This window comes from Narcine bancroftii, chromosome 6, assembly GCF_036971445.1.
Source record: "Narcine bancroftii isolate sNarBan1 chromosome 6, sNarBan1.hap1, whole genome shotgun sequence".
NCBI lineage: Eukaryota > Metazoa > Chordata > Chondrichthyes > Torpediniformes > Narcinidae > Narcine > Narcine bancroftii.
Genome location: NC_091474.1, coordinates 71,208,562 through 71,228,991, shown reverse-complemented (window position 1 = coordinate 71,228,991; position 20,430 = coordinate 71,208,562). Strand labels below are relative to the sequence as shown.

Genomic DNA, 20,430 nt, shown 5'->3' with positions numbered 1-20,430 from the left:
TTAAATAGGGATAAGGAGACATTTTAAGAGAGTCACCCCAACATGAGTGGCATCAATCAGCTCTTCATCCCGGGCGGCACCATTTTATTCAAATACAATTTTATTCAAATAGCTACCATGAGCAAAGCACAACCAAGGGACTCCACTGGCTGAATATTTTCTTCCATCTTCACCAAAGGTGTTACCTCAGGAAACTTTTACAATTTGAAACTTTTATTTGAATTTTTATTTATTCTTATTTTTTAATGCTTTTTAAAAATTTTCCTCATCTTTTTTTCCCCAATTGTTTGAGGTTGCCAGTTGCTTGAATTCTGGATAATGGGTTTTACTGTACTTATGTAAATGAGGTACAATGTACCTTTGTACTTGTAACATCTAATTATAAATCATTTTAAATATTTTTTTGCACTGGACTGAAAGTTCTGCCAAATCAGATTTGTAGTTCCTCATTGTTAAGACATTTTCTTTTGATTTGTTTTACAGTTGAAACATGACGGGAAGCCAGTTTAATATCAGACGATGGACCAGCAAACATGTGGCTAAGTGGTTAAAGGAGGAAGGCTTCAGTGATTATGTTGATCTTCTATGTAATAAGCACAGACTGGATGGCATTGCCTTGTTAACTTTGACTGAATATGATTTGCGCTGCCCTCCTTTGGAATTGAAAGTGTTGGGTGATATTAAAAGATTAATGGTGTCTGTTCGGAAACTACAAAAACAGCACAAAGATGTCTTAACTGAGATGGGCTACGCAAGTGATGAGTGCCTTCCTGGTGCTGTTGTATATTCTGCTATTTCTGCACAAAGCAAAGACTGCCAGTGTAATGGTGTGGAACATTTTGGGGACAGTGGTGGTTCTGGTGCAGACTTGAGTAGTGAACCATTTCAGAATGGGAAATACTACAAACATCAAACACGACGACTCGACCCAGAGTTTTGGAAGACTGTTTTGAGTTCTATTTATGTCTTCATAGTCTTTGGGTTTACATCAGTTGTCATGGTGATAGTTCATGAGCGTGTCCCTGACATGCAAACTTATCCGCCCCTACCAGATATATTCCTAGACAGGTAAGTATTAAGTTAAAGTGAATTTAAGTTATGCTTTTGAAGCAAGGTCCCTACCAATGAAGAGAATTCATGATGTGGATCACTGGGAAAGCAAGTAACAGCGTGTGTTGGTTGATGCTTCTGAAGCATTCAGGGAAAATTTGAGTTCGTTTATCGTTGCAGTATCTGATGTCCACTTTCTTTTTACCATTACATCATTTTCGAAATTAATGTTAAATGTATATTTCTTTTGCAGGTTGTCCTATTTCTAAATTGCAGGTAGACAGAAAACATAATTCTAATTTATTTTTAAACCAGTGCAGGTAAGTTCCAATTCCTCCCCAATATGATGGAGAGTGACTGAAGAGATAGCAAGGCAAAATGTATTCCTGTTAGGGAAAAGGGCAGGGCTGACATGTTTAAGAAACCCTGGTTGACAAGGGATATTGAGGTTCTGGTCAGGAAAAGGAGACGTACATCAGATTTTAGGAGTCCAGATCAAACAAACCTCTTAATGAGTACATGATGTGTACGAGTCTGCTTAAAAGGGCAAGGGGAGAGCATGAAATGGAGTTGGCAGGCAGGATAAACATTGTACAAGTATATTGAGAGTAAAAGGATGGCTATGGAATGAATTAGTCGCATTAAAGATCAACATGTCCATCTTTGTGTGGATCTGCAGGACATGGGTGAAATTTTAAATTAATATTTATCATCTATTTTCATTGTGGAGAAGACCATTGAAGCAAATGAGTCGTGATACCTTGCACCATAAAGAGTGCCAGAGGTGGAGTGCATTAAGCTGAACAACTCCCCAGAGCCTGATGAAATGCATCCTTGCACTTTGGGGAAGCTAGGGAAGAAAGTGTAGAAGCCCTTGCAGAGATATTTACATCATCTTTGGCCTCAAGTGAAGTGTCAGAAGACTGGAGGATGCTGTGTCATTGTTTTAAAAAAAGGCGACAAGGACAAGCCAGGGAACTGTTGGTCAGTGAACTTAATGTTAGTAGTTGTAAATTGCTGGAGGGGATTCTGTGGGACAAGATCTACCAGTATTGGATAGATAGGGGATGATTGTCGACAATCGGCAGGGTTTCGTGCATGGGACGTTGTGTCTCATGAACCTGATAACTTTTTGAAGATGTGACCAGGTGGATCGATAATTGTCGGGCACTGGATATTGTATATATGTGTTTCAGCAAGGACTTTGTCAAGGTTCTGCATGTAGGTTATTCTGGAAGGTTAAATCACATGGGATTCAAGGGGAGCAGTATTCAAAATTGGTTTAATGGAAGGAGTCAGAGGGTAGCAATGGAGAGATGATTTTCTAATTGGAGGCCAGTGACCAGTAGTGTGCTTCAGTGGTCAATGCTAGGTCCACTCTTGTTTTGGATGGTAGTGTAGTTAATATGATTAGTACATTTGTGGACAATACAAAAATTAGTGATTGTAGTGGATGATGAAGAAGGATATGTAGGTAGCCATGGGTGCTCACATAGGCCCTAGCTATATCTGTCTTTTTGTTGGCTTCATGGATCAATCCCTGCTACACAAATAAGACTCCTCAACTCTTTTCCGCTACATTGACCACTACATTGGTGCTGCCTCATGCATCCATGATTAGCTCATCAACTTTATCCACTTTACTGCCAACTTCCCTCCCAATCTCAAATTCACTTGGTCCATCTCCAGCCACACTACCCTTTCTTAATCTCTGTGTCTTCATCTCAGGAGATAATCTCTCTACAGACATTTTCTACAAGCCCACCAACCTCCAACGTTACCACATCTACACCTATGCAGTTTTCTGTAAGTTTTCTATTCCTTTTTCACATCTCAGTCTCTGGTGCATATGCTCCCGGGACGAGATCTGCCATGCAATATCATCTTAGATATAGTTGTTCTTCAGAAAAGTTGTTTCCCCTCCACCTTCATCATCTCAGTTCTCACTTGCATATTCTCCATTTGTCACACATCATCATTGGCCCACTTCACCCCCAGTTGCAACAAGGACTGGATATCCCCTTATCCTACTATCCCACTAACCTCCACATGCAATATATCATCTTTTGCCACCTACAAAACGATCCCACTACCAGACATATCTTCCCTTCTTTGCCTTCAGCAGGGAGTGCTCCTTTCATGACTCCCTCGTCTACGCATCCCTTTCTACCAATTGCCCTCTTGGTGCCAACCCTTGTGACTGCTGGAAATGCTATGCTTGTGCCAAACCTCCTCCTTCACCACATTCGGGGCCCCAAAACAGTCCTTCCGAGTGATGCAACTCTTCACTTGTGAATCTGTTACTGTATCCGTTGCTCCTGTGGTCTCTACATCAGAGAGACTGGATGTAGACTGGGATATCGCTTCATTGAGCACCTTTTCTCTGTCCATTGTAATAGCAGGGATCTCCCAGTGGCAACTCATTTCAATTTCCCTCCCCATTCCCATATTGACATGTTTGTCCAAGCTGTCATGCACACCTGCATATTGGAGGAACAACACCTTGTATTTCATCTGGGTGCCCTCCAACTAGATTGCATTAACATCAAACTCTCCTGTTTCTGTTAGGTCCCCCTCCCCTCTCTTTCCCCATCATATGTCTCCTTTCCTCCAGCTCCCCTCCACTTCTCTCTCTCTCTCTCTCTCTCTTATAGGTCTGCATTCACAGAGCACCTCATTCCTCCGATCAATTCTCCAGCATTTTTCTCCTGCCTTCCTATCCTCGCCCACCTATGGCTTTTTGCCTGTTATCCTCCCCCTGCCCCTTCTTCCGTGCTCTCCCTCACCTTTTTATTCAGACACATCCCTGCTTTTTGCAAATACATTGACAAAGGGCTCAGGCTCGAAATATCGGTTATGTACAGTATACATCTTTGTCTCCTCTGTATTCTGCGAGTCCTACTGAATTACTCCCAACACTTTTGTGTATTTACTACAATCACGTAGACTTTCTTGTTTCACATTAAGTTTATGACAGGTTCTCAATCAATTGGGAAGATGGCCAAGGAGTGGCAAATTAAATTTACTTCTGATGAGTGTGGGGTGTTGCACTTTGTTAAGTCAAGCCATGGTAGGACTTGCATGGAGAATGGCAGAGCCCAGGAGAGTTTTGTGGACAGAGGGATTCAGGTGTATACTTACCCACAAGTGATTACTCAAGTGGACAAGGTGGTGAAAAAGGCATTTGGCATGCTTGCCTTCAGTGTGCAGCGTATTGAGTGCAAAGGTTGAGAACTCGTAGCTCAGCTGTACAAGGTATTGGTGAGACCACACTTGGAGTACTGTGTACCCAGATATAGGAAGAACATCAATACGTTGGAAGGAATGAAGAAGAGATTCACAGAATGTTGCCAGGACTGGAGGGAGTGACTTGTAGGAGAGGCTAGATAGACTGGGCCTTTATTTCCTGGAGCATAGGAGTGGAAGGTAAAGGTTTCATTATTGATATGTAATACTACATTTAGAATATAACTGCATGTAATTCTTTAATTTTTGTCTACCGTAAGGCAGACAGAGCGTCGCCACTTTGTTCAATGCCTCTCATAGAAACCTACAGCACCTGATGTTCCCAGGCAGTTTCCCCTCCAAGTACTGACTAGTCCTGTGCCTGCTTAGCTTCCGAGATCAGACTGTCTCAGGCATATTCAGGCTATTAGGCTTCAGGGCTATTAGGGGTGACTGCAGAGAGGTTTATAAAATCTGAAGTGCGTGGGTAAAGTGAATGCTCATGGCCTGTGTCTCAGGGAAGATGATTCCAAAGCTAAAGGGCACAGGTTTAAGAGGAGAGATTTAAAAGGGTCTCTCGGGGCAACCTTTTCTCTCAAGGGGTGGTGTGCATCAGAATGAGCTGCCAGAGGAAACTATAGAAACAGATGAAGTTTTAAAATCTAAGTTTATTTTACATTTGCGTATATGTTCAAAAGACACTTGGAGAGACAAATGAAGGGTTTTGAAGGATAGCGTGGATGAGTTCTTTTGACTCTATGACAAGATAGAACCTGTTTGGGGAGCTCCACACTTGCTACTTAGAGTAATCCACATTGCCCTGATTATTTCTTCATGTGCAGTGACTTGCTCAGCCTTTGCAAGCAGAGCTTTAAAATGACTAAGTTGCACTATTATGACGTAGTCGATCCTTTATCTTGGAAAATTAAAACTCTTGGTTTGAATCCACCTCCGCTGGAACCTTTTAAATATAGGTGTGCTCAGAGATCAGGTAAAAGACAATCTTGAACTCATTGACTTGTCTATATTCAATATTTCTGGTGAGCATATAACTGATGGATTGTGACATTTCCAAGGAATACTGAATTGTGGTTGTAGCCATTGTGGAGACTACTTTAATTTTGTGTAAAATATCCTTGTAAATAGTTGCTTCATTATTTGGATTCTGCTTCTAGGAATTTAATTTTGTTTGTTGTTAGACTGTTACTGATGGTTCTGTATGTTGATCAGGATTCGTGTGGAACTAACAGATCCCTCATTAAGAGAAGTGCTGAGGGGTTCTCGGTCTCGGGTTGGTATGTGTTCCTCAGCCCCACAGTAAAAAAAAATTCATATACTAGAGGACATGTATTTAAGGTGAAAGGTGGAGAGACCGGACTAGATCTAGTTCTGGGGAATGAACCTGGCCAGGTGGTGGACCTTTCTGTGGGGGAGCATTTTGGTGAGAGTGACTACAGCTCCCTTAGCTTCAACATAGCTATGGAAAAGGATAAAAACAGTCAAACTGGGGAAAGCTAATTATGAAGGGATGAGGCAGGAACTAGCGAGAGTAAATTAGAAACATGTTTAAGGGAGAAGGCACAGAAGTAATGTGGAGGAAGTTTAGAGACCACTTGTACAGGGTTCAAGATAGGTTTGTCCCACTGGACAAGGAAAAGTTGGTAGGAAAATGGAAATGTGGCTGACAAAACAGGTCAGGCAACTAGTCAAGAGGAGAGGGAAGCACACGTTAGATATAGGAATCAGGTTGGGCTCATGAGAAATAGATGGTAGTCAGGAAGGAGCTTAAGAAAGGACAGGAGAGCTCAAAGGGGACGTGAGAAGGTCTTGAGGTGTAGAATTAAGGAGAATCCCAAGGCATTCTATGCACACATAAAGAACAGAAGGATGATGAGATTGAAGGTGGGGCTGCTAAAGGATAAAGGAGGCAACATGTGCCTGGAGGTAGGGGAGGTCTTAAGTGAGTAGTTTGAGTCAGTATTCACAAGAGAAAAAATAGAACAGGCCTGAGTGCTGGACAATGTGGAGATTAAGGAAGTGGAAGCGCTGGATCTTCTAAACATCAAGATTGGTAAGTCCCTGGGGCCGGATGTTATATACCCCAGGCTGCTGTGAGAAGTGAGGGAAGAGATAGCTGGGGCAGTAGCTATGATCTTTCAATCTTCTTTGGCCCAGGGGAGGTGCTGGAGGATTGGAGAATGGCAAATGTACTCCCCTTTTTGGAAAAAAAGGTAATAGGGAGAATCCTGGGAATTATAGACCTGTGAGTCTTGCATCAGGGGTGTGCAAACTATTGGAGAGGATTCTTAAGGATAGGATCTTTGAGCATTTGGAGAAGTACAGACCACTCAAGAATAGTCAGCATGGCTTTGTGAAGGGAAGGTCTGTGCCTCATGGGTCAAATTGAATTTTTTGAAGAGGTAACTGAAGAAATTGATGAGGGTATGGTTTTTAGCAAGATTTTGAAAAGGTCCTCCATACGAGTCACAGGATCAGTGAAAAATTAGCTGTGTGGATAAAAAAAATTGGCTTGTAGGAAGAAAGCAGGGAGTTGTAGTGGAAGGGAAGTATTCTACCTGGAAGGATCTGTTCTGGGACCCCTGCTCCTTGTGATTTTATAAATGACCCAGATGAAGAGGTCAGTAAGTTTGCGGATGACACAAAGATTGGAGGAGTTATGGATGGAGGTGAAGGTTGTCAAAGGTTACAAAAGGATATAGGCAGGATGGAGAGCTGGGCAGAAAAATAGCAGATGGATTTCAATCCAGGTAAGTGTGAGGTGATGCATTTTGGTAGGACTAACCAGAAGGCTGAGTACAGGGTTTATGGCCAGTTACTTAATTTTGGATGAACAGGGAGATCTTGGGGTTTAAATCCATACATCCCTCAAGGTTGATAGGATAGTTCAGAAGGCCAATGGATGCTGGGCTTCATTAATGGGGGATTAAGTTCAGGAGCAGAGAGGTCATGTTACAACTCTACAAATCTCTAGTGAGACCACCCTTAGAGTATTGGGTTCAGTTCTGGTTACCTCATTACAGGAAGAATGGTGAAGCTATGGAGAGGGTGCAGAGGAGATTTTCCAGAATGTTGCTTGGATTTGGAAACCAGTCTTATGAGGTAAGGTTGGCAGAGCTGGGACTTTTCTCTTTGGAATGTAGAAGGATGAGAGGAGACTTGACAGAGGTCTACATGAGGCATAGATAGAGTGGACAACTGGCACCTGTTTCTCAGGGCAGGATCAGCAAACACCACAGGATAGATATAGTGATGTTAAGGAGAGACATCAGGGGTATTTATTTTTACACAGAGAGTTGTGGGTGCCTGGAATACATTGCCAGGGATGGTAGTGGAGGCTGGAACATTGGGGGCGTTTAAGAGACTCTGAGATGGGTACATTGATTGTAAGAGCCAAAATGTGTAATTCTTTTACTTGCCTTGTTTAGTCGGTGGCCTGTTGATTCCTGCACGGTTGTTGGAGGCAATGAATAAATGCACAGTGCATTTGGATGTTGTAGGGCCGGCTGGAGCATGTTCTGTGTTCAGAAATTTATATGCAGTATATTATAAACGTAGCCACGTGCTACTTGAGAAACACACACACACACACACACACACACACACACACACACACACACACACACACACACACACACACACACACACACACACACGTAATCAGGTATAGCTCTGGTTTATTGGGGGCTCAGGCCTGACTTTGATACCGTTCGCATTCCCGGCATTTCCTCCTTTTGCTGACATAATGGTCTGCATAAGGTTTCCACGCGCAGGCACATTCCTACATAACAATACCTTCTTCCCCGCGAGCTGTCCCTGTCTCTTGGCTGTGCAGCCAGGCCAGTGCCACTTTGGGGTCGCTGGCCCTTATGCTGCCTTAGCTGTTAGTCCGCCAGTTCACTTGCTGGGTCCTGTTCTGCTGTGCAGTCTGCTGGCTTTTTATTATGCTCGCTGCCTGGAACACTGGCCCGAATGCCATGGCGGCGGGCCGCTACAAACATGATGACAGAGAAGGGTGAGTGAAATGCTGATAACTTTAGTTGACCATTTGCACTCATGTTCCTCTGTATTCACAGACCATCAGGGCAGATGTTATTTATGAAAATTTCAATGTCAACGTTAAAGAAGATTACTTCAAGTTTACATGTTAAATAAGATTAAAATACATCTAGACTTGTATTGAAACTAATTGAAAACATGTCACTAATAAGTGTCTCACTTAATTCAAGCGACAGTTTATTGGACCAAAGTTACTATGTGGTTGAAAGAAAAATGGAGGGTTTTTTAGGAAGGAATATATGGGACAGCACAACATTCAAGGCCAAAGGGCCGGTATATGTTCTATTGCTAGTTAAAGCATGCGAAAAAATTTGTGTTCAGCCAGCCTTTTATGATGAATGGGCTTTTTAGCTTGGAAAATGGATTTTTCTTGGAACAAGTTGTGAAGCTAATAAACTTCAAAATAATGCAAAATTCTTGATCTCCAAATAAATATATTTGTGTTTTTGTATTGTACCATTTCTGTTGACAGTGTTCCACGCATACCATGGGCTTTTGCAATGGCTGAAGTCTGCGGTGTTGTTCTGAGCACTATCTGGCTACTTTTGCTGCTGCTTCATAAGCACAGGTAAGTTTTACAATTACCTGGACTGTTTTCTTAATTATAAGAAAGACTATGAACAACAGAAATGAAAAGATTGTGACCAACCCTGAAAACGTTTTATTCATTGCATTGTAGTCGCAGCAATATTCTTTTGACAAATAAACCTCTCAAATGTTATTCTTGGAAATGAAGTCCTGTATATTTTCCCATAGAAGTTTTGCTCGTGTTGGTCAGCTGATTTCCCTGCAAAATAGAGAATGTAGTAATTTTCTGAATGCATTGCACTGGGATTCATTGTGTCAAACCCAACATGCTCCAGGTTATTGGATGCAACCTGATTTGCCTCCACTCCAAATTTGCTTTTGTCAGCCAGATATTACTGGATATTTACTTCACATTCATGGTGGAGTTGGTCAGGTTAGATTTTTTGTAGGATATTTGATAATGTTGTAAAAATATTTTATTTCTCAAATTTTCTTTCCGCAAAATTAAAGTGGTATCGAGTATAATAGTCTTTTGAAAGATATTATAATGTGTTTCATCACAGGAAAAAGGCTGTTTCTTTTGTGTTATACAGAGACACATACCATGTCCTCCATAATGCTTGGGACAGACACTTTTTTCTTTTATTTGCCCTTGTGCTCCTCAATTTTAAATTTGTAATCAAACAATTCACGTGATTAAAGTGCACATTCCAGATTTTATTGCAAGGTTATTTGTACACAATTTGGTTTGACCATGTAGAACTTTTTATACATGCAGTCCCCGGGTTACGAATGAGATCTGTTGCTAAGTCTAACTTTAAATCGAATTTTTAGGTAAGTCAGAATTTGCTGCATGTGAAACTTTTAAATAATTGAAAAAGATTTGAGCCTTTTCTTGCACTAAAGTACAGGCTAAGAAGCAGATTACATTGATTTTGAGCGTCAACGGCAATGTGATCCGACTTAAAATGGCGAACGGCATTCTCCTTCTTTGAGCCAACGTAGTCTGCTCATCAGAAAAAGTTGTCTGCATGTAGGATGTTCGTAACATGGGGACTGTCTGTACATAGTTCCCCCATTTCAGGGGCACCAAAATGTTTGGGACATTTGGCTTTACAAGTGTTTTTGAGTACTTGGGTTTGCTTAGTTGCTTCATTGGTGCAGGTATAAGAGAGCTTGGCTTGCTTCTAAGCTTTTGATTACCTCTGGAGTTTGCAGTTGCCATTTTTCAACATGAGGACCAGAGTTGTGCCAATGAAAGTCAAATAGGCCATTATGAGGCTGAAAAACAAGAATAAAACAGTAAGAGACATTGCCCAAACCTTAGAATGACCAAAATCAACTGTAGAACTCAGTAATCACAAAGGGACTGGTATTCCAAGGAAGATCTTCACTGCCGATGTCAGAAAAATTCTCATCATAATGAAGAAAAAGCTCCACACTTCTCCGACAGATCAGAATCACTCTTCAGGAGGCAAGTTTCAATAACTACAGTTCGCAGAAGACTTGATGGACAGAAATACAGAGGCTGCACCTCGAGATGCAAACCACTCGTCAGCCACAGAAACAGATGGCCAGATTACAGTTTGTCAAAAAGTATTTAAAAGTGGACAGATGAGACCAAGATTCTGTCCAATATCATTTCTGGGCCTTTCCTTCAACTTTTCCCCCCTTTATGCATGTAATTTTACTTATTTTATCTTAGTATTGATAAATGGTTCAGACCCAAAATGTTGTCTGACCTGCTGAGTTCCTCCACCAATTCTTTATCCGCAAAGGATTCCAACTTCCTGATTTCTCAATACTAATTGTACCTGGAGTACACCAGAATGTGTGCAGGATAGGATCAGGCTTGTTCCCTTTCCACCTCCTTATTATCATCCTGGTAGGGCAGCTTGCTAGCACCAACTGTCTTGTCTGAAAGATGGACTTTTCAAAAACTGTATTAAAATCTAATTCCCAGGACATTGGTGGTTTATGAACCATTTACATGGAACATGATGATTAGAGAGATGCTAAGCCATTTTGTTCAGGTGCCTCATTGGTCCCTGAACCGAGTAGTTTGCTGGGTAATTTCAGTGAGTGATCAAGTCTAAGTCATTTTGTGTGAGGACCACCATATTTAAGGTTGTTGGTTCTTTCTGGGGAAAAAAGCGCTAGGTTTCTGAATGTTTTTATGACAACCTTTTTGTCTCATGGTTATTATTTATTTATATTAACAACTTTAATTCTCCTGCCGCTGTGATGAGGTTTGACTTCATAATCCAGTTCTCTGTAATGGGAACTTGGCTGTCCAGTTTTCTGTGGAAATAAATTTTCTTTCTTGCTATTTACAAAGATACAATTGTAAATCTGAAAGGGAAACACAAGTGGCTGAGGATGTACTATACGAAAAGTGATAGCTTAGTTGATGCACACTCCATATAATTTTGAGTGGCAAAGCCGTTTCCAATAGCAGTGAGAACCCTGACAACCAGTGAGCTTGGAGCAACTCCTCCCCATCTATCAAAACGTCACTGGTGCGGCCAGCTGTTTCCTTCAATGGTCATCGCGGCTGGAGGAGCTGTCACCAACACAATGCAGCCATTTAGCTGGGCTCCCAGCAGCAGACGGCACCCTCAGCCAAATTAAACCCAGCAGCTAGAAAGTTTGAGAGTTGTTATGAATTATTCTCAAAATTCAAATTTATTGTGAGAGTATATACATGACATCACATGCAGACCTGAGATTCTTTTTCCTGCAGGTCAGGCAGAATTTCTACTTATTGGTAAATAAACTGTACTCAAGAAAAAAAGATACCAACACAAAAGTGAGAAATGGCAGCAAAGAAAGAAATGTGAACAAACTGTGCAAATACAGAAATATATTCAGTAATAAATAAGGTGCAATGTCAGAGTCCCTAAATGTTGAGGAATCTGATGATAGTGATGTGGGTCTTGTGGCACCCAGACCTCTTTCGTGATGGCAGCAGCGAGAACAACATGTCCTGGAGAGATTGGATCCTTGTTTGTTGCTGCTCTCTGACAGCAGTATTCCCTGTAGATGTTCTTAATGGTGGGGACCTTTTGCAGGGCTTTCTGTTCAGGGGTATTGGTGTCCCCATACCAGGCAGTGATGCATTTGGTCAGCACATTTTCCACCACTCACCTGAAATTTGCCACGGTTTCCGATACCATACCAAACCTTCGCAAACTCCTGAGGTCGTAGAGGTGCTGATGTGCTTTCTTCTCCATGAGTTAACTTGTTGGGTCCAGGAAAGTTCCTCTGTGACTCCCAGGAATTTAAATTTGCTCACCCTCTCTACCTCTGATTTCCCCCAATGATCACTGGATTGTATACCTCTGGTTTTCCCTTCCTAAAATCTACAATCAGCACCCTGGTTTCAGTGACATTGTACCATTCAGCCACGCGAGAATGGAGAGAGAATGCTGGAGGAATTAGTCATTTCTGCCTAAGTCAGACATAGAGCTTTATAGCATAGACAGAGGCCCTTCAGCTCTCTTGGTGCTTCTGTGACTGAATCAAGACTTCAGGGTGGTGTGTACCAAGGTCAAAGTTGTCTCAGACTGGGTACAGAATATTCATAAAGGGAAGGGTAAGCAGCTAGAGCTCATAGCCCACACAGTACTAATGACACAAGTAAGAAGAGAAATATTATTCTGCAAAGGTAATTTAGAGAGTTGGACTAAATGTTGAAAGTAGGACACCTAAAGGTTTTAATCTCAGGATTGCTGCTTGTGTCAGGTGCGAGCAAGTGTGGAAATAGGAAGATAGGACAGAACTGGTTTAGGAAAATTTATGGCTAATTTTGATCTCTTCTTGGCCAGGCTATTGTGTACAAGGATAGGTTCTACCTGAACTGGAATGGGACCAAATCCAATGCGTATAGTCCCAGGCTTCTCAAATTTTCTTCCTAAGATAACTTCTTTATTGTCGTAATGAATCTGATCTACACGACCTTCAAAGCTGCTATTTCCTTTCTGAAGGAGATCATAAATGCACACAGCACCCTGTAGCCTCACCAGTTCCCTGTACAGTTGCATCAGAGCCACACTGCAATTAAATTCAATCCCTCTAGCAGTGTGGGCCAACATTCCATTTTCCTTCTTGATTAGCTGATACGTTTTGTAATTCATGGACAAAAACTCCCTCGTCTCTCTACACAACACATGCTGCAGTCTGTCACCATTTAAATAATAGTCTGATCTACTATTTTTCTTTTCAGAGTAGATAACCTCACATTTACTGATGTGTACTCCATCTATCAGATCCATGTCCGCTTATTTAACCTATTCATATCACTCTGCAGACTCTTTGTGCCCTCTGCACAATTTTCTTCTTCGCTCACTTGAGTTTCATCAGAAAACTTCGATGTGCTCTACTTGGTCGCCTCCTCCAAATCATTGACGTAAATTCTGAATGGTTGTGGACCAGGCACCGATCCCTGCGGCACTCCACTGACCACGGATTGCCAACCAGAAAAACACTCATTCATCCCAACTCATTGCTGTCTTTTGGTTAACCAATCCTTTATCCATGTCAATACATTGCCCCTAATTTAGTGTATCCTTATCTTTTTCAGGAGTGCTGTTTGGCACCTTTTGAAAATATATCACATCCACTTGCTGCCGCTATATTCTGCTATTGTATATCCTCAAATAATTTCAGCAAGTGAATTAAATATGACCTGCCCTTCCTGAATCTCTGCTGCATCTGCCTGATGGAACAATTTCTATCCAGAAATTCCTTGACACGCTCATAGCTCAATTAAAGTATTGACACTGGTGGATAGGGTAGTGAAAGAGTTATTTGGTATGTTTACCTTCATAGGCTGAGATGTTAAGTATAAGATGGAATGTCGTGTATAGTTATACAAAACATGTTTGACCACATTTGGAGTATTCATGTCATATTCTCTTTTGGTTGCTACATTACAGGAAGGTTGTGGTAGCAATAGAGAAAGTCAGAAGAGATGCCCCGGGATATAGCCTGGAATAAGGGCTACATTAGGAGAGTTTGGTTGGACAATTCAATTATTTGCTCTCCCTCTCTGTGTGAGGAAGTGTGAAGGTAATTTAACACCATTCAGTTGAGTTTGAATCTGCTCAGAGCAGATGAAGAATTCTTTGCTGATTGTGGAGTTGTGCATATTTCCAATTCTGCTTCTGATGACTTCAGTGTGGATCTTAATCACAGCAGTGCTATGACCTGAAGATGGGCTATTGTTCATGAGGAGTTCTTTATGGTTGTGTGAGAATTCTGGAGAGGAGCTTTCCAAAATCTGGCAATGTTGAGATTACTAGTACACTTTTCAAGAAATTTGTAAATGAAAAAATATAATCCTCAATATGTTCAAGATGTTTTCTCTTTGGGGGAAAATAATTACAAGGTGTTGTAAATGCTTTGGGAGAAACCTTGTTTTACCTTCCACCCCCAGAACTGCAGAGGTGGGATTGAGGTGCTTGGCATCCTTATACTGTGAATTTGGATTGAGCTTCACCCAGGCACCAAATGATGAGTCGATCAGAGCATTTTCACCTGACCGACACTTGTCTGATTCTCGTAGAATATCACCTTGGCCGTATGTTGCACTCTGAATTATTCTTGTTTGACTTCTGGTGAATGAACCAGAGTCCACTTCAGGAGAGAGGAAGGTTAAATAGAAATCTATTTGTAATGTTGTTTATTTAACAGAATTAGTAACTATCACATGATCACAATTTTTATAAAAGTAATGTACCAAATAACTCAAACTGTAGTGTGCAAAAGACTTTGCTACTATTTCAGTTTTAGTTTGAGTATACGATAAATCCTATTGGTGACCAATACATTGTGTCGAAAATCCATTTTAATTCGATGCTGTTTCTAAATCTGGGAGTTAAATTTGAGTCTGGAAGAAGAATTGAAAATATAGGATGCTTTAGTGTCAATGATAAAATGAAATTTCATGTCATATTTGGGGAATGTTTATTTATTGTATTGTCTGCTTTTCATTTTGCTCCAGGTCTATCCTCCTCCGTCGTATGTGTAGCCTGATGGGAACAGTATTCCTGTTGCGCTGTGTTACTATGTTTGTCACCTCACTTTCTGTACCTGGCCATCACCTACAATGTTCTGGAAAAGTAAGTTTGTCCAAATGATGCGATCTACTCCTCGAGCTGCTTCATTGGCCAAGTGTTCCTTTAGATTTTTTTTAGCTGTAGCATTTAAAATTGCATAGTTTCTATTAATTAGATCAATGATAAAAGAACATTTTGTAGCAGCCGTGCAGCGGGCTGAGCAGGCGCACAACGCAGTATTGCGAACCGTCGCCGGTGTGGTTCTTCAGTGGGTGTGTGGAACCATAATACGGACAGCTGGGTACTCACCCATTTAATGGATCTCACACGAGCGGTGTTGCATGCGAGGAACAGCACTTTGACCTGAGTCTCCTGCCGGAAGGCGTGGAACATTCGTAGGGCCTAATTTAAACCTGCTGGTGTCGTGGATCGGCAGCAAACTCATAATGATGTCCCACCTTGTCCCGTAGAGCCCGGGACATGCGGTATATAAAGAAGCCTGAAAAGTCTGAGAAAAGCAGTCTTGTGTTGACTAACCTGGTATATATATGTGTGTGTGTGTGCATTGCTTTAGTAGCTCCGCCGAAGTAGCCGCTACAATTTCATGTTTCTACAATATTTGAAAAGCTGAACATGAAGGATAAAGTTAGTGTATTTATGGCGATATAATATATATTATTTATTATATAATATATAATATATATTATATAATATATATTATTTATTATATAATATATAATATATATTATATATTATATATTATATTGAAGAGGTACAAGGACTGCTTAAAGAAATCTCTTGGTGTCTGCCACGTTGTCCACCGCCAGTGGGCTGATATCGCCTCCAACCGTGCATCTTGGCCCCTCACAGTTCGGTGGGCAGCAACCTCCTTTGAAGAAGACTGCAGAGCCCACCTCACTGACAAAAGACAAAGGAGGAAAAACCCAACACCCAACCCCAACCCACCACTTTTCCCTTGCAACCGCTGCAATCGTGCCTGCCTGTCCCGCATCGGACTTGTCAGTCACCAACGAGCCTGCAGCAGACGTGGACATACCCCTCCATAAATCTTCGTCTGCGAAGCCAAGCCAAAGAAGAAGATCTTGAATATTTAAAGATCCATTGCAGAGACCAATCACTACCCAACCCTTCCAGAGTGGTGCTTTCAGCATCTCACTCAACCAGTCTTAAAGAAGCTAGAAATTAAACAGATATGTTTTTTAAAAAATTGGAGCTCCTCAAAGGAGAGGGGTTTCAGAGCATTGTTTTGTTTTTTCCAGCTCTGTTCTCTGACCTCAATATGGAAGTACAAGAGACTGCATTATGACTGTGATTTCTGTTATTAATTGTGGAGGAAAGTCAGAGGGAGAGGCAGTACACAATCTGGAATGGATGTTAACTTCATCTGCTGAGTTTCCTCAGGACCTTGCAAATAAATGGAAGCATTTTTTCAGTGGTCGTTTCCCCAATGTGGTTGTAAATACTTGTCTTGTCTGTTTTAATTTTAATTTGGACATCCAGCTCAGTAACAGGCCATTTCAGCCCACGAGCCCATGCTTTCCAATTACACCCGATTGACCTCCAATCCCAGTACTTTTTGAATGGTGGGAGGAAACTGGAGCACCCAGAACCGGGAGAACGTTCAAACTCAATGCAGACAGTGCCAGATTTGAACCCTGGTCACTGGTGCTGTAACAATGTACCTGTTTCAACTTGGTTTTAAACGTTTCAGGAAAAAAATGTGCTACCTATTGCTGACTGCCTTGAATGAGTGGCACATTCAGCAATTGAAGATGACATTTTCACTGGTGTAACCCTGGAGTCCATCATAGAGCACACTGTATAAGGATGGATGATTTCCTCGAATGAAGAAAGTGCAACGATGTGCTTTTGCAAAAATCTGATGTTTCAGGATCACCATCTTTGATCCTGACTTTTATTCCCGATGATAAATTAACGAAATTTAAATTCCACGGGTGCTGCTGGTTTAACTGTCCAGAACTCTGGATTACTAAGTACAAGGATGTTTGAATCATCCTGCTGTAATGTTGATAAGAAGGTCAGTGATTTTTGTTCCACATTGTGCATTTTATTTTTCAGCTGTATGGAGACATGTGGGCCAAGCTTCAAAGGGCACTTGCAATTTGGAGTGGTTTCGGAATGACACTAACAGGCGTGCATACTTGCGGTGACTACATGTTCAGTGGTCACACAGTTGTCCTGACCATGCTTAACTTCTTTGTCACGGAATGTAAGCATAAAACTTTTTAATTATCATTAGTCATTGCAAGGGGAAAAGATCATTCCTTCAAAAAAGGGAGTAATTACAATCAGCAGGGAGAATTTGGAGATTCAAGCTATTGGACAAAGTTTTAAATTGCTGCCAAACCATGTTAGATCAGAATGTCACCTCGTGGATTTGTTTATGAATGTGAATTAGCTTGGGTTTTATTTTAAAGAGGTCACAGTATAATTATTGAGTTGTGTACATTATTACTTGTGAAAAAGATCTGGCTATAATTCATTACACTACAGATGTGGGTCTCTACCATAGGTTGAGTTGGATAAAAGGTTTTTCATTATGTTCCAATGCATTGTACAAGCTAAAAAAAAAATCATTTCGGGAGTTTCAGTGCAGGTTTGTTGTTTTGTAAAGGAAATAAAGATTTTAACTGCTCTGTATCCTTGCATAAAATAAGATGTGCAGTTATCAAACTATCTTCATTTCTCAAGATTATTCACAATGTAGTCCAGCTGTTAAGTATGTATCAACACTCTTAGAAAAATTTGCTGATCAGGCTAGATGAACTGGAATAGGAAGAGGTTTGTATGAGGACTGAGCACAGTACAAATCAGTTGTTACAAAATTATCTGTCACCAACTTCTTTGTAGTTCTACATAGTTATTGCATAACCAGTCATATAAGCAATTTTATTTTTGTTGTTATAATTTTATTGAACCATTATTGTCTTTAAATTTGAGCATCAATAACTGAGATTGCAGTAAAACTTGAAGTGGTAGATATTCAGGGTATCAAATTTCCTTCAGCCATTGTGCCATAGGAGTAATGCTACTGGAGTAGAAACTTGGGCACCCTTTGTACGAGCAACTACTGCCATAATTTGTTTTCGCACTTCTAACTACATATGCTGCAAATTCATCATGTCCTTTCTCTGGTGAATTCTGCAGGCTTCAGTTAGGAGTTTCAAGCAAAAATTCCAATGCATATTTTATTCTGCAGTTGCTGTTTGATGCCAGGAGCCATACATAGTGTTATAGCTGGCTGTTTAAAATATAACTCTATGTATTCTTTTGCACAGCATTATCCTATTTAGGAGCATGGGCTACATCTTCATCTTTATGTGTAATGTTTAATTAGATCCTGACTTGTTTAATTTAATTTTAATGTAGACATACAGCATGATAACGGGCCCTTCCAACCCACAAGCCGATGCTGCCCAAATACCCCAATTAACCTACAATGCCCATACATTTTGAAGGGTGGAAGGAAACTGGAGCACCCAGAGGAAACCCATGCAAACACAGTGAGAACGTACAAACTCCTTACAGCCAGTGCTGGATTTGAACCTGGGTCGCTAGCGCTGTAATAGCCTCACACTAACAATTACGTGGTGCCCAGTAGCATTTGGAGTGTCCAATTTATGTAAAAGGATCTGAATTTTACAAAGTCAAAGTTTGATAAAAATGGAAATTGTATCTTGTGTGATACAGAACACGAGCCTGGAGTGGGTAGTCTCATGTCTCTTCTCACCGGAGTCAGGCCAGGATTTCATTCCAGACTTGAAAAAAGCAAATCTAGTGAAGGTGTCACCTGTGTTTTTAAAAAAAAAATACTGTAACTTACTTTTAAAAATAGTTTTACTTTGTTTCAGTTACCCAGCAGTAATCCGGGTGTGCATGTATATATGCTATATACTCTCCATGAATTAGATCAGATTGTAAGTTATTGCTGTGTGTACTCTGGTGTTGGGTAAAACCAGAACAACTGGAGTTGAGTAAGAGCAGCATGCTTGTGTGTTCTGTCACTGAATCCTGCAACAGATCTTGTGGCAACATGCGGTTGAGTCTACACATATCTGCATTTCACTTTTGCAACCTTCACTGATAGTTGTGTCAGTATAACACTTCTGAGATGGTGATGACACCTAGTGATCTTTAATTAAAGTAGCAGGGACCCCTCATGAAAATGACCATACTATAAAACCTTTGGTATCCAGCACTGATGGGGATTTGTAGATGCCGACTATGCAAATTTTCCGGTTGCTTGAGACTCACTCTTAAAATGCCAAAATAATACTCTTGCCTTTAGAATAAACAGTTTAAAAAAAACAAAAGACAGTGCAAAATGTAAAGTAATTAAAAAAAAAATCAGTATTGTAGTCCTTAATTATGTAAAGTTCACTTCAATCGGGTAATTCCCATAACTTAAAATTTAAATTTGAACCTTGGTCACTGGCGCTGCAGATGTGTTGTACTAACTGCTATGCTAACTACGCCACCATCATAATTAACCCCCTCCCTCAAGTTTACAGATTAAGCCTTATTAATATACTAATAATAATAAAGACTCTTATCACTAAGCAGGGATAAGGAGACACTTTAAGAGAGTTACCCCAATGGTGAGTGACTTCATCCTAGATGACACCATTGCTATTTCACACAACTTTATTTACACAGCTGCTATGAGCAAAGCCCGACCAAGGCATTCTGCTGGCTGAATATTTGCTCCCATCTTCACCAAAGGTTTATATGTTACATTAGAGAACATTTACTTTTATAAAATTTTTAACTTTAAAAAAAAAAATTTACGGTATTCTTATTTGTGCCATTTATTTATTTCTTCGACTTTGTTATGCTGGTTGCTTGAATTCTGGATAATGGGTTTTACCATGAATGGCATTAGTCTGTGCTACTCCCTTTCGTCATTCTTCCAGCAGCATACCCAACCAATTCTGAAATGTTCATGCCTTCTATTTTTAAGCTCACTCATGAGAAGCAGAAATTGTTGTTTTCCCCTCTTTCAAACCCCCCTCTCAATCTCTATTCTGCTTCATTCAGTCATTTTGCGATGAGAAAGGCATGCTATTCTCCATAAAGCAGGGAAGGTTGGCTGATATTTGATCAGTGCATTAAAAATCATGATGCTTTGATAGATGACAAGTGCTGGATGGATTAATAACCAGAAGAACTATAGAGTTGTACTTTTTTCCTCATCTACATTAATTCCATTTACCTACATTTGGACCATATCCACCTATGTCTTGCCTAATTAAGTATTTGCTTAAATGTCTTGTAAACATTGTAATTGCATTTGAATCATCACCATGGAAAAAAAGATAGGTCTGCCTATTTATGACTTAACATTTTATATATCGTCTAATCATCCCTCAACTTTCTCCATTCCAGGGACAATAAGCTCAGTCTTTCAAATCTCTCCCTGAAATTCAAGTCCTTCAATGTGGACAACATC

At 40.6% G+C, this 20,430-nt stretch overlaps 1 protein-coding gene across 4 annotated transcripts in view; it reads left to right on the top strand.

Moving 5' to 3' along the window:
- samd8 (sterile alpha motif domain containing 8) overlaps nucleotides 1-20,430 on the top strand; it is a 46,869-nt gene that overhangs the window by 15,961 nt on the left and 10,478 nt on the right. For 3 of the 4 annotated variants that reach the window (XR_011340133.1, XM_069885250.1, XM_069885247.1), the window contains exons 2-6: nucleotides 484-1,068; nucleotides 8,825-8,920; nucleotides 14,318-14,461; nucleotides 14,885-15,002; nucleotides 17,040-17,190. Coding sequence is in view for 3 of the 4 variants with exons in the window: in XM_069885250.1 (XP_069741351.1) it covers nucleotides 491-1,068; nucleotides 8,825-8,920; nucleotides 14,318-14,461; nucleotides 14,885-15,002; nucleotides 17,040-17,190 (1,087 nt within the window). In the remaining variant the exon portion in view is untranslated. The remainder of the gene's footprint in view (nucleotides 1-483; nucleotides 1,069-8,824; nucleotides 8,921-14,317; nucleotides 14,462-14,884; nucleotides 15,003-17,039; nucleotides 17,191-20,430) is intronic. The other variant, XM_069885248.1, reaches the window with a different exon arrangement.